This window comes from Stigmatopora argus, chromosome 1 (genome assembly GCF_051989625.1).
Source record: "Stigmatopora argus isolate UIUO_Sarg chromosome 1, RoL_Sarg_1.0, whole genome shotgun sequence".
Taxonomy (NCBI): Eukaryota; Metazoa; Chordata; class Actinopteri; order Syngnathiformes; family Syngnathidae; genus Stigmatopora; species Stigmatopora argus.
The window spans coordinates 3,586,031-3,599,595 of NC_135387.1; the positions used below are offsets into that span (position 1 = coordinate 3,586,031).

At 41.0% G+C, this 13,565-nt stretch overlaps 1 protein-coding gene and 1 long non-coding RNA gene across 4 annotated transcripts; both read left to right on the forward strand.

The window, feature by feature from the left end:
- Positions 1-3,327: 3,327 nt before the first annotated feature.
- On the forward strand, positions 3,328-13,452 carry pcbp2 (poly(rC) binding protein 2). Of its 3 annotated transcripts, none has more exons than XM_077603526.1 (13): positions 3,328-3,552; positions 4,304-4,380; positions 4,462-4,485; positions 4,560-4,592; positions 4,665-4,781; positions 4,870-5,001; positions 6,524-6,652; positions 6,744-6,818; positions 7,522-7,581; positions 7,800-7,872; positions 11,139-11,194; positions 11,281-11,450; positions 12,352-13,452. In XM_077603526.1, the coding sequence occupies exons 2-13, from the start codon at positions 4,312-4,314 to the stop codon at positions 12,386-12,388; spliced, it is 975 nt and encodes a 324-aa protein (XP_077459652.1). In that variant the 5' UTR covers positions 3,328-3,552; positions 4,304-4,311; the 3' UTR covers positions 12,389-13,452. The 3 variants fall into 3 exon arrangements, with proteins under 3 accessions (XP_077459652.1, XP_077459568.1, XP_077459729.1); XM_077603442.1 differs by having other exon boundaries at positions 3,332-3,552; positions 4,255-4,380; XM_077603603.1 differs by having other exon boundaries at positions 3,333-3,552; positions 4,255-4,380; positions 7,522-7,563.
- LOC144076109 (uncharacterized) lies at positions 7,881-10,218 on the forward strand. Its single transcript, XR_013300747.1, has 2 exons — positions 7,881-9,437; positions 9,542-10,218. It is a non-coding gene; the product is annotated as an uncharacterized LOC144076109 (long non-coding RNA).
- Positions 13,453-13,565: the final 113 nt, after the last annotated feature.

The window sequence follows — 13,565 nt, forward strand, 5'->3', positions numbered from 1 at the left end:
CAGGAATCTTTTGGGATTAAGGATGAGAGTGAATTTTACTAATACATATTGAGAAACCATGAGGGGATCACAATACAAAATTGCAAAAAGTGTATCACATCTTCTTAAAGAATTCTATCCACATAAAATTAACAATTTGGAGGAGCCGGATTTTTTTAAACTAGAAAATAACAGGCCATTTTGTTAATTGAGTGATTTCATTCTGGGTGCTGTGATGTGCACTAGATTAATGGACATGTGCTAAATGCAGTCATGCAGAATACACAGCAAGCCGACCATGAAAACATGGTTACAGGGCTATACTGCTTCAATTTGGCAATCTCTTTTTACAAATGTTTATAAATAGCTTAATAAGACCACGTGTTTCTTAATTTTGGATCCCTTTTCTCCTAATTATTTGTCTCTCATCTCATTTTCTGAACCGCTTTATCCTCATTAGGGACGCAGGGGGTGCTGGAGCCTATCCCAGCTGACTCCGGGCCAGAGACGGGGGACACACTGAATTGGTTGTCAGCCGATTGCAGGACACAAGGAGACAGACAACGATGCACACTCACACCCATACCTATGGGCAATTTAGAGTGTCCAATCAGCTTGCCATGCATGTTATTGGAACTTGGGAGGAAACCGCAGTACCCGGAGGAAACCCAAGCAGGACCGGGGAGAACATGCAAACTCCACATAGATGGACATGACCTGGATTTTAAACCCAGGACCACAGAGCTGCAAAGGCCGACGCGTTAACCACTCGCGACGCCGGGCCGCCCTTCTTATTATTTGCTTCATATTTTATTAACATCAGATGTCAATAAACCCACTATATAACAGTAAAGTGCTAAATTAGAGGCAAACGAGTGTGCTTTCAATCTGTTATAATTCCTGAAGTCTTAAATGGTGAAAAGAATAATATCGATTTTTTTTGTTTGTTTAAAGGCCAAATATTGACAATCAAGAGCCAGGTGGTTTTATTTCAGCAGTACCACTTTGGTTGCTTTCAAAGGATATAATTGGAAAAAAAAACCTGACAGGAACCTCAGCCAAATTCATATTTGTAGAACTACTTCGCCCCTGATAGTGATTAAACAGAAGGATGATTGTCTGTACAGCAACATGGGTTCATCATATGAATTAATTCATGACCAGATTTCTTCTATTCCATATATACAGTGTGTTCATTCATTTTCTGTACTACGTATCCTCACAAGGATTGCTGGAGCCTGTCCCAGATCACTTCGTGCCCAAAAACCTTTCACGCACACAATGACTTTGAGGCAATTATGAGTGTTCAACCAGCATTCCTGGGATGTATTTTTTGGGGTTAACGAACGACCGGGGAGAACATGGAAACTCCACACAGAATACCAACCCACCTGGGGTCGAACCCTACACCCCAGAGGCGCAAACCATTCCTCCAACGAGTAGTGAGAAGAATAAACGGCAGGAGGGGCTGTTCAATTCAGACAGTTCTTAGTGTAGTTCGGCCATCTAGTGGATTAAAACCGTACTCCAAGAAGATAAGGACAAAACGTAACAGTATACGTATATAGTATACATACTACAGGGGTAGGGAACCTATGGTTCGGGAGCCATAAGTGGCTCTTTTGATGGGTGCATATGGCTTTCTACTAACCTGTGAGATATAATATTGAAACTGCTGCTGAGAGAGCGAATGCACCAATACGGGCGTCACCTCAGCATTGTAGCATTGACACCACCTCTAGTGCCTTTTTAATCATTTCCCCCCCTTATTACACTCTCCCTGCATACTCTCATTGATATTCATTGACTAGCAACAGCGTTAAAATGTTGGCAAAATAATTCAGAGACTTTTTCTACTTTACAAGTGGGGATATGACAAAAATGCACGTGTTTTCACTTTTAAATTCTGTGTATGGCTCTCAAGAAATAATATTTGAAAATATGAATTGTTTCTGGCTCGCTCCATGAAAAAGGTTCCCAACCCCTGGTATAGTATGTAAAACGGGCGACTTCACTTTACAAACAATTTCTGAACAACATATTGTTACATTGATGTACATTATTCGACACATTCAAAAATTCAACCTTAAACATAAACTGTTGTTTTTGTTACCATATATTTGTGATGTTCCTATGCAGGAAACTAATCTATATGAGCACTGGTTTAAAATAGCTCCAACTACCTCAATTTTTATCAGACATTACCCCAAACATTTATTTACTGGTAAAACCACTGGGAGGCCTATTTTTCAAGGTTAGGCTGGTGAGGAATGAGGACCACATTTTTTGTGTGTAAAAAGTAGGTAAGCAAAAACAGTGCGCTGGCATTCTCCATTATTCGTGAGAGGTAGATGCTGCTGAAATGAAAGCTCTACTTAATATTTGATTATAGTTTCAATTGACGTAAATTCATATATATTGAATATTTTCTATGCATTTAGGATGTGCTCTTAGGTTTTATAGTTTATTGTGTTCATTTTGTTTGTTTCTTGCATAACTGACTTTTGTCTTTTTGTAATGTTTGGATTTCCCCTATGATCGACCTGACGAATGAGTGGTTAGCATGTCGGCCTCACAGCTCTGGGGTCCTGGGCTCGATTCCAGGTCGGTCCACCTGTGTGGAGTTTGCATGTTCTCCTTGGGCCTGCATGGGTTTTCTATGGGTTTCTTCCCACATTCCAAAAAAACATGCATGGTAGGCTGATTGGACACTCTAAATTGCCCCTAAGTTAGAGTGTGATGGTTGTCCGTCTCTTTGTGCCCTGTGATCGGTCGGCCACTGATTCAGGGCGTCCCCAGCCTCTGGCCCGAAGTCAGCTGGTATGGGCTCCAGCATCCCCTGCGACCCTGTGGAGGATAAAAAGGTTCAGAAAATGAATGAATGGATTTCCCCTTAGCTCATTGACTGACAGGTGGACAAAGCGGGATTTTAACCCAAGTCCCCCACTGTGAGGACTGCACAAACCACTCATCCGCCAGGCCGGTCAAATGATATATTCTTTCATTGATTCATTTTCTGTTCAGCTTATCCTGACAGGGGTATAAATAACGGATGGTGACCAATGTGAATGATTCACATGTAAATTGTTGAACAAATCGTTATTTGTTCAAAAGTTTACATTTGCCCACGACTCCTGATTCAATTTAAAAAGGCAGTCTCAAATATTTGAAATCTTTGATACAGCCTTTTTAAATTGATTGTTTGGGGAAAATAAACATCAATCAATTATTGGAACCCATTACACTTAAACTAATCAACCCCTTTGATGGGTGTCGTTCTTACTGTATTTATCGAGGAGCAGAGACCGAGCATCCAGGAGCTTTCACGGGGTCTATGTGCCGCATTTTTGTCAGAGGAAGGAGTACACGCAAGAGGCGTGGCCGACAAAAGGTCAAAGTTGAATCCGCTCTCGTGTTTGTGCTAAGCAATAGAGTGAGTGGACTCCCATCAAACGACCGTGGTGGACTCTCTTCCCTCTTCCCCGGATCCTTTTCAAAGTCCCTCCCGAACCTTTCCCCCTTCTTCCCTTGCCACCCTACCCACCCCCTAAAACACGTCGGCAGACACCCCGGGTAAGAAATAACAAATTTAGCTGCTCTTTCCTTTAGCTTTGCTAGTAAGAGCGAAGGACAGTGATACGGTGTTGCTCCGTGCGTTTGAAGGCCGCGGGTAGTGACTATTTCCTGGAGCTAGCAAACCTGATGGAAAATTACCGGTCATGCTAACTAGCTAATTGAGCGTTCTAGCTTACTCATTTATAATGTCCTATTGCTTTGTCTTTTTGTACAGTAGCCGAACTTTTATCACTATTGTTATGCAAATGCTGTTTAAAAGTGTCGTGTCGAACTTGGCTATCGCTTGCGTGACGGATGGATCGTGATGTGCAGTGCCTTTGAGTGGAGGTGTTAGCTTTCGATCCAGAGCCCTTTACTGCCTGTTAAGAAGTACCCGGCACGAAAGCCCTTGTAACGAAGGTGATACTACCGGATTTTAACATATTGCGGTAACCGTATAGTCAATTTAACATATGTCGCTTCTGCTTCTCGGTACCATGAAATAGTCAGCGCCATATGCGGACAGTGGGTCATTGTACTGTCGTGAATGGGTGGACGCGCGCCAGTCTAGAGAGTATTGTGGCAGTTCAACGACTCTCTCTTGCGTTTGCAAATTGCTGGTGGGGTGTCCTGTTACGTCAAACGCTGACATCTGCGCTTGGAGCAATTTCTGGAAGAAACACTCAACTTCTGACGTTGCTGTTGTTGTCTCTGTTGCAGGCATTTGGCTTGTGACCAAATATTTACTCCTCCTGTCTGTCACATTCAGCTGCATCAATGGACTCAAGTCTGGTTGAAGGAGGACTTAATGTGACCTTAACTATCAGGTTACTCATGCATGGAAAGGTGAGTTGAACTGCATGCAAAGCTTGATAAAATGTTTTCAATAGGCACTTATTTATAACAGCTTGCATGGTCCTTCTACAGGAGGTGGGGAGTATCATTGGCAAGGTATGTTTTTACATCAAGTTGATGTTATTCACATGTTACACTGTAGTTTGTAAAAGTGTATGTCTCCACTACAGAAAGGAGAGTCGGTTAAGAAAATGAGAGAGGAGGTGAGACGTCCTATGAAGCATATCATAATATTCTACTACATCACTTGCCACATGGCTTATCTGTGCATGCAGAGTGGTGCTCGCATCAACATCTCTGAGGGAAACTGTCCGGAGAGGATCATAACCCTTGCAGGACCCACCACCTCCATTTTCAAAGCATTCTCCATGATCATTGAGAAATTGGAAGAGGTTGGCTTTGCAAACTATGTTTGATGATGAGACACGGTTCTGTTGGTCAACTATATGATGTAAAACTTTGTGTGACTTTCTCACTCAGGACATTAGTACATCAATGACTAACAGTACAGCCACCAGCAAACCACCGGTCACCATGCGCCTCGTTGTGCCTGCCAGTCAGTGTGGCTCGCTCATTGGCAAAGGGGGCTGCAAGATCAAAGAAATCAGAGAGGTGCGTCTTCATAGCATTCCCAGGAAACTCATTGGGTCCCATGAGAATCCACTGTTCCTTTGTTTTGCATATGAGGCAAATGACCACAGAGTGAATTGCCTGCAACAGAGACAACGAATGTAAAATAGTATGTTATAACGCCATATATTGCATTTTCCCCATATAGTGGCCTCTGCTCTGATAGAAGTCATCCCTTAATTAATTCTCTAATGCAGGGGTCGGGAACCTTTTTGAAAGAGAGAGCCATAAACAATTCCTATTTTCAAATGTTATTCCTTCAGAGCCATACTCACAATTTAAAAGTGAAAATACATGAAAATGTGCACATTTTTTAGTCCTTTTACCACTTTTAAAGTACAAAAAGTCTCAAAATTCTTTTGACAACAATATGCTAATATAATACACGCTAATCAATGAATATCAATGAGTATCAATGAAAGAATAGATGCAGAAGACTAATGAAGAAAAAAATCAATGCCACAGTGCGGACGTGACGTTCCAATTGGTGTGTTCGGGACTCGGCTCTCTCACCACCGGTTTCCATATTTTAGCTCAGAGCCATATGCACCCATCAAAAGAGCCACATGTGGCTCTCGAGCCATAGGTTCCCTACCCCTGCCCTAATGTGTTGTTTACCGGAATATATCGCAGCCACAGCACCAAGCAGAACCTTCCCTCCTCACACATACCTGTCAACCTCTGCCGATAACTGCCCTTATAAATGATTATGATTCCCCTTACAAACCCCCAAAAAACCTTACAAACACCGTACGACTCGTACGGTGTTTGTAAGGTTTTTTGTAAAAGTGTATGTCTCTTACTTCCAGTCACTTACTTTTTTGTTTTGTTTTAATGAAAAACCTTACAAACACCGTACGACTCGTACGGTGTTTGAAAGGTTTTTTGGGGGTTTGTAAGAGGAATCATAATCATTTATAAGGGCAGTTATCGGCAGAGGTTGACAGGTATGCTCACACAAAAGCAACTTAATCACCACTTAGCTGCAATAAATAACCATTGCTATGACATTTGATACCTCCCACGTGTCGCTGAAGACATCACTCGCACTACCTACACAGTAGTAATGAATGAATGAAACAGATGAGTGATGATCCACTCCTCTAACAAAGACAATGAGTGAAGAAAAAAATTGGATTATTTTTTTATTAACCAAGTTAAACTTAGTAGATACATGTTACCTTGTGTGTTTCATGTATTGCGTTACATAATACAAGCTTGAGCTTGAGTTTGATTTATTTAATGAGGGGGAAATGCATATTAATGAACAGGTACATGTAAATATGTAAGATTATAGCCAAAGGCTAATTTCCATCTTTAATCCCCTGGGCAGGTTGATGTTAAAAACACAAGATAAAATCAATAAGGCAACAGTAGGGAGGGGAAAAAAATAATGGTTTGTGTGTCCAAAATGAGAATTGACGTTGGCCATTGAACTCTTACATGTCTCAGCCATTTGTAATTATTCTCAACAACATTTGTGTGTGTGTCCGTGTGTCCGCAGTCAGCAGGAGCTCAGGTACAAGTAGCAGGGGATATGTTGCCCAACTCAACAGAACGTGCCATCACTGTTGCAGGGACCCCGCAGTCTATCATCGAGTGTGTCAAGCAGATCTGTGTTGTTATGCTTGAGGTAAGGACTGTGCAACTTTGAGATCCAGTCACTTACTTTTTTGTTTTGTTTTAATGGTTATTTTACCTTCAACTCTGTTATATGTCCTCAGTCTCCTCCAAAGGGAGTAACCATCCCATATCGACCCAAACCCTCAGGCTCTCCTGTCATCTTTGCAGGTGGTCAGGTAGGAATATTTTTGTTTGATTCTTCACATTCGTGGTTCTAAAACTTGCCTTTCCAAATGCATACCTAATAACTGAGGGATTACAAATGAAAAAAAATGCAAGGTGGGAGAAATAGGGGGTCGGTAAAGTTACCAAATAAAGCTACTGAATCACTTTGTAAACCATGTTGGCCATGCTTTTCGTTACCTAGCGCCTCTTTTTACGTCTATGTTAAAGCAGTGCACGTCCACAAGAAACATGTTTAATTTCATTCAATTTAAATGTTAAATTATTTTTAATAGAGCGTTAATATTTAGGTTTTTAGGCTTTTTGAGTGGTGAGCAGAGTTGAACCCATTTGCAGGGAAGCAGGTGATGTAGGGAAATGGGGGTGCATTAAAAGTTCCCTTAATACTTTAAACCCATTCACTGAAAATAAACTTGAAACAACACCCAGGGAAAAGTAACAAAGCAACAACCAAAGAACAAAGCACGATGAGCACAAATACTGGTGTACATGATTTATACATGAACAGACGATCCGACCAGGGGCAGACAGTGAGAAGGGGTTTAAATAGACAGACGGGTTGACAAGACAATCTGAAACAGATGGATGACTCGGCCATGATTAAGGAGTGACACCAAGATGGGAAACACCAGGTGAAATCAATAGGAGTCACAAGTCACACAAAGCGAAAACGAATAAAACTCTCTCTCCTTGCAGGCATATGCTGTCCAAGGACAGCATGCCATTCCTCAGCCTGATGTAAGTGAAGGGCCCTCTGTAAGTGATCCAATATATTTGAAAGTTTGGTCCCGAGATGCATCATCCTAATTTTCCAATCACCTCCGTTTCACATGCGCCCCCGTTTGATGTATAAATTTGTGCCATGACCCAAGGATAAATTATCCATTTCATTCTTTCCTCTCATTATCACTGGGCTGTATAATAATATTATAAGGTGTACATTTTCTCTGTCTGTTCCTTCTATGGCTCAACAGCTCACAAAACTGCACCAGCTGGCCATGCAGCAGAGTCCCTTCCCTATTGCACACAGCAACCAGGGCTTTCAGGGTAGGTGGTCAGTCAGTCAATGGTCTGATTTACTATTATGGAGCCTTGTTTACAAGTACAAAAGTAAGGCCGAACGCAAAAAGGAATGTCATTCAGATTCACAGTGGGTAAATATTTTCACTCTTAAAATAATTGGCATATACAGTAATCCCTCGATTATCACGGTAAATGTAGACCAGACATGGCCGCGATAAACGAAAAACCGTGAGGTAGGGTCACCCCTATTTAAAATTTTAAAAAAATTTTTTTTTACTTCAGTGCTGAGTTTTAGTAGCAATTGGAGGACAGGAGAGTGGCCACCGCTAGCGCATTTCAATGCGGATTTTCACATTTTTATGAACTTACAAAAAAATGTTTAAAAAAAATCCCCCACAAAAAATCTGCGATGTAGTGAAGCCGCAATATTCGAGGTAGTGAAGCCGCGATAGTTGAAGCCGCAATATTCGAGGGATTACTGTATTTCATTTATACGCATACAAAATGAATCAAGTATTTTATTTTTTTCCTGGAAAAACTGAGAAGCGTCCATCATATAATAATGATAATGTCCACAATAATGAAAGTGAATTTTTATGTGAAAGCCACATCGGAAAGTTTGCAAGTGTGTGACGTAGTGACGTCAATTGTCAAATAGAGCCGATTGGTTAACAAGAGCTTGTTATCAGCCATTGATTGACAGTGTTAGACATCCTAACATGTGAATTTGCATGACTGGCATTAAATGATCATGTTTCAATTTGGATTATTACCATCAATAGCACTGAAAATGGATTGGACAGCTATTACCGTCAATGGCACTGAAACATTCACTGCCAATCCCCCCCACTTCAAATAAACTTCAAAAGCTGCCATTGCGATCTTTTAGCTTATTGGTTATCATGGTTGATTACTAAGGTGCCTGTCCGCCAATGAGACATAGTTGTCGTCAAAAGTTTACACTTGTGAAGAACATAATGTCATGGCTCTTTTGAGTGTCCAGTTATTTCTACAACTCTGATTTTTCTCTGATAGAGTGATTGAAACAGATACTTCTTTGTCACACAAAAAGCATTCATGAAGTTTGGTTCTTTTATGACTGTATTATGGGTGAACAGAGAAAAGTGATCAAATCTACTGGGTCAAAAATATACATACAGCAGCGCTAATATTTGCTAACATGTCCCTTGGCCATTTTCACTTCAAGTAGGCGCTTTTGGTAGCCATCCACAAGCTACTGGTTGAATCTTTGAACTCCTCTTGACAGAATTGGTGCAGTTCAGTTAAATTTGATGGCTTTCTGACATGGACTTGTTTCTTCAGCATTGTCCACAAGTTCTCAATGGGGTTTAAGTCAGGACTTTGGGAAGGCCATTTGAAAACCTTAATTCTAGCCTGATTTCGCCATTCCATCACCACTTTTTATGTGTGTTTGAGGTCATTGTCCTGTTGGAACACCCAACTTTGCCCAAGGCCCAATCTTCAGGCTGATGACTTTAGGTAATCTTGAAGAATTTGAAGGTAATCCTCCTTCTTCATTAGCAGCAAAACAGCCCCACAGCATAATACTACCGCCATCGTGCTTGACGGTAGGCATGGTGTACTTGGTGTTAAAGGCCTCACCTTTTCTCCTCCAAACATATTGCTGGGCATTGTGGCCTGACAGCTCGATTTTTGTTTCGTCTGACCACAGAACTTTCCTCCAGAAGGTCTTATCTTTGTCCATGTGATCAGCAGCAAACTTCAGTCGAGCCTTGAGGTACTGCTTTTGGAGCAAGGGCTTCCTTCTTGCACGGCAGCCTCTCAGTCCATGGAGATGCAAAACACGCTTGACTGTGGACACTGACACCTGTGTTCCAGCAGCTTCTAATTCTTGGCAGATATGCTTTTTGGTGATTCTCGGTTGAATCTTCACCCTCCCGACCAATTTTCTCTCAGCAGCAGGTGATAGCTTGCGTTTTCCTCTTGATCGTGGCTGTGCCATGCACTTTATATTTACAAACAATTGTTTGCACTGTTGCTCTTGGGACCTGCAGCTGCTTTGAAATGGCTCCAAGTGACTTTCCTGACTTGTTCAGGTCAAGGATTCGCTTTTTCAGATCCGTGCTGAGCTCCTTTGACTTTCCCATTGTAGCGTTTGTGGGCGTTTGCATCCAATGAGCCCTATTTAAATGGCCTCAGAGAAGTCACCAGCTGTAGTCACTCATAATCACTCACAAGAAGTTAAGAGGCCATGCTATGAAGCTCATTTCACTGACAACTTTCTAAATCACCAAAATTGCTAATTCGTGTTGCTGTATGTATATTTTTGACCCAGCAGATTTGATCACTTTTTCTGTTAACCCATAATAAAGTCATAAAAGAACCAAACTTCATAAATGTTTTGTGTCAAAGAAGTATCTTTTCCAATCACTATATCAGAGAAAATTCAGAGTTGTAGAAATAACTGGAAACTCAAGAGAGCCATGTTCTTCACAAGTGTATGAAAACATTTGACCACAACTCTACTTTGTAAAATTACCTTGCGGGGGAGCCTTTTTGCACCGGTGAATCGTAATATAAGAAACATATAAATGAACTTGGATTACGATGCAGACACATTCAAAAATAAGTTTAATCTAACCTTACACTAAACTTCATTCAAATTTTGTTTTACATTTTTATATCCTCTCCTGGCCGGGATGGCTGTTTGCCCCGCCTCCACCCTCACTTTCACTATCGATGGGCTGTTTGCTGTTGTATTCCCTTCAAAATATTCCTAAAATGATGCACACAAACGTCCTCACAATAGGATAACGCACGACCACTTGCCAACGAGAAGTAGTCTTGAATTAGCGATTGCTCCGCCAACGGGAGCTAACAGGCTAAGGGGGTAAAAAAAAAACACTGAAAAAAATGCAACGCCCCGCCCAGTGCTCGCAGAGACATTGCAAAGAGGGAGTTGCGACCAGAGACATTACACGAGGAGTTGCGGGGGAGAGAGCCAGTGCCCCTGATGTTCTTATGAGCAGCCAACAAGAAGTAATGTATACTCCTCGTATTAGCGATCGCTGTGGCATTCGCGCTGAGTGATGGAAAAAACACTGAAAAAAATGAAACGCTCCGCCCAGTGCTCGTAGATATCTGTTATACACGAAAGAGATGCAGCAAAAAACCTGGCTTTCTCGTATCTTGAATTTTTTCTCGTATCTAGAGATAATTATTTGCTCGAAATTTTACTCGTATCATGTTGACGTGCACGTAAAGAACAGTAATGGAAGCTGTTGACATTTTCCTCTGTAATTCCTCAGCTGGGTTGGACGCCTCTGCACAAACAGGCTCACATGAGCTCACCATTCCAAATGACGTAAAGCCTATCTGTTCTCAGTTACATCTTTCAGCAATACCTTTGCCAAGTTTGGCTTTATGCTCACATTCCTCATATTCTCTTAGCTCATCGGCTGCATCATTGGACGTCAAGGGACAAAAATCAACGAAATTCGTCAGATGTCAGGCGCTCAAATCAAGATTGCCAATCCTGTGGAGGGTTCCACTGATAGACAGGTCACCATTACTGGCTCCCATGCCAGCATCAACCTTGCTGAGTACCTGATCAATGCACGGTAAGGACCCTTCTACTGCACCCCGCCCCTCCCTAAAGATACTGTGCTGTAACACGGATGGATGGACACTCTTATGTACCATATTTTCACACCTATAGGGCACACTTAAAAGTTTAAAATGTTCTCTAAAATGAACGGGCACCCAATCAGTCGGTGCGCCTTGTTTATGGGCTAAATTCAAAATTTTGTATGACCCTGACCACTTGACTGACTGGGTTCATTTCTTGCTGACACGCTACTTACGGCGATCGACTCGTCGAACGTTCACCCTAAAAATAGCCTCTCCGTGTATTCCAAGTATTACAGTAAATCTGACTGGCAATGCAGTTGACTTCCCTGTGCTCGTAGCGCCTTTAACCCTCCATACAAAGACGGGCAGGCGGTGCCGCACGAGTTACGTGATGATTCGGAATGGATTGTCGATGCCTGGGCCAAAGTAGTTGGCACTGTAGTTTGAGCGTTCGTCAAAGCTAGAATCACTATTACGTAACCCCACGGTGACAACGCCGACTCTGACAATGAGATGGAACCCAGCATTGTTGGTGAACTCACCCACTTGGCTGAACTATTTATGTCGGATACAGAAGATGAGGACTTTGACAGATTTGTAGATGTTTTAATACTTTGACTTATATTTTCGCGAATACACATTATGTCAATAAAACAATCAAACTCAGTTTTGCTCCTGTTGACATTTTTAAAACATGATAGCATGTCCCTTGAAATAAAGCACTTTTTGTATTGTCAAAAAACAGAAAATACACCTGCAACTGAGACGGACGGCGCCCTTTCAGGCGGCGCGTTCTATAGGTGTGAAAATACGGTTTATATTTTTTTTGTTTGCAAGTTGATCTTGCAAACAGTTTTAAATATTACATTTGAAGCATTCTGTTCAACTCAGGCTGTCCTCTGAAGCCACTGGACTCGCAGCCAACTGACATGAAGGCCCCTCTTCAGCATCTAATGTTGCCCCCGCCCCGACTTTTTACCAAGAGGTCCCTTATTGAACTTCATGTAAAAAGTTCTATGAACTCCGTCTTCTCTGCTTTGGGTTCTATATGCCTCGGTTGTAATTATGACATTACACTATCATGGTATTCTATTTATTTATGGAGTTTTAAATTCCCATTTCAATAATTTCTAGACAGTCTTGTTTTTTGTTTGCTGTATAACTTTATGGTCTCAAAAGGTTAACTTGTTTTAGAAAAATCTGAAAATGCATAAACCTTTTTTGTCAGATTTTTCGTAGAAAATGTAAACATGAAGAAAAAAATGCACTCAACATTATAGAGGGAATGTTCTTTCCCTTCCCTTTTAAATATATTTATTTTTATTTAAGACATCTCTTAAGAAAATAATCTATTGATATTTGGAGCTGTGCTTCTTGAGCAATGAAATGCATTCTGGGTTTGACGGGTTTTTAATGGGTCGAAAAGGCCCCATGCGAAGTTACTAAATGTGGGAGTGGGGGGCGGGTGTGTAAAATGTTGCCTTTGTATGAATTTTAAACTATGTGGTATCACCTGAGTAATTGTGTCATTCCTCTTTCATTTGTTTTAGTACAAAAGTTTGTTTTGTATGTCATTCTTATGTGGGCGGGTGGGCCATGGTCTCCAGCAATAGGCCCGAAAAAGAGGAAAATATTTTTCTTTTTTCCAAAATTAATAAAAGACAATACTAATGATAATGATAACATTTGAAATGTTTGTTTTAAATAGAGAAAATATTTTTTTTAAACTGCTGGGCTGGGGATTGCTGCAAGAATACAAAAAGTATATCATGCTAAGGTAATAAATTATGATAAACTAGAAGGAAATTAATTCCAGAATAACACTAGTTTCCTGCAATCTGTTTTGTTTGCCTGGGTCAGATTTTTTTGTTTTTTGTTTTCTCTGCAGGATGAAACAGTTTTGTGCACGATTTCAAACTTGTAGATCTGGGTGCAATTAAATTGTTGACAACATTAAAAAATGCATTAATAAAAAAAAGTGACATGCTTTAAGATCTTTTATTTTATTTACTAGACCAGAAACACACTTTTTGGCCATGAATCAAGTTCATTCCTTCTTTTTCCATACCATTTATCCTCACAAGAGTTATGGGCGGTGCTGGAGC

Bases quoted from the DNA above. Each gene is read 5' to 3' on its own strand.
- pcbp2 (XM_077603526.1), top strand. From the start codon at position 4,312: ATGGACTCAAGTCTGGTTGAAGGAGGACTTAATGTGACCTTAACTATC. The intron at 4,381-4,461 runs GTGAGTTGAACT...GTCCTTCTACAG, and splicing joins GGTTACTCATGCATGGAAAG to GAGGTGGGGAGTATCATTGG. The intron at 6,653-6,743 runs GTAAGGACTGTG...ATATGTCCTCAG, and splicing joins TCTGTGTTGTTATGCTTGAG to TCTCCTCCAAAGGGAGTAAC.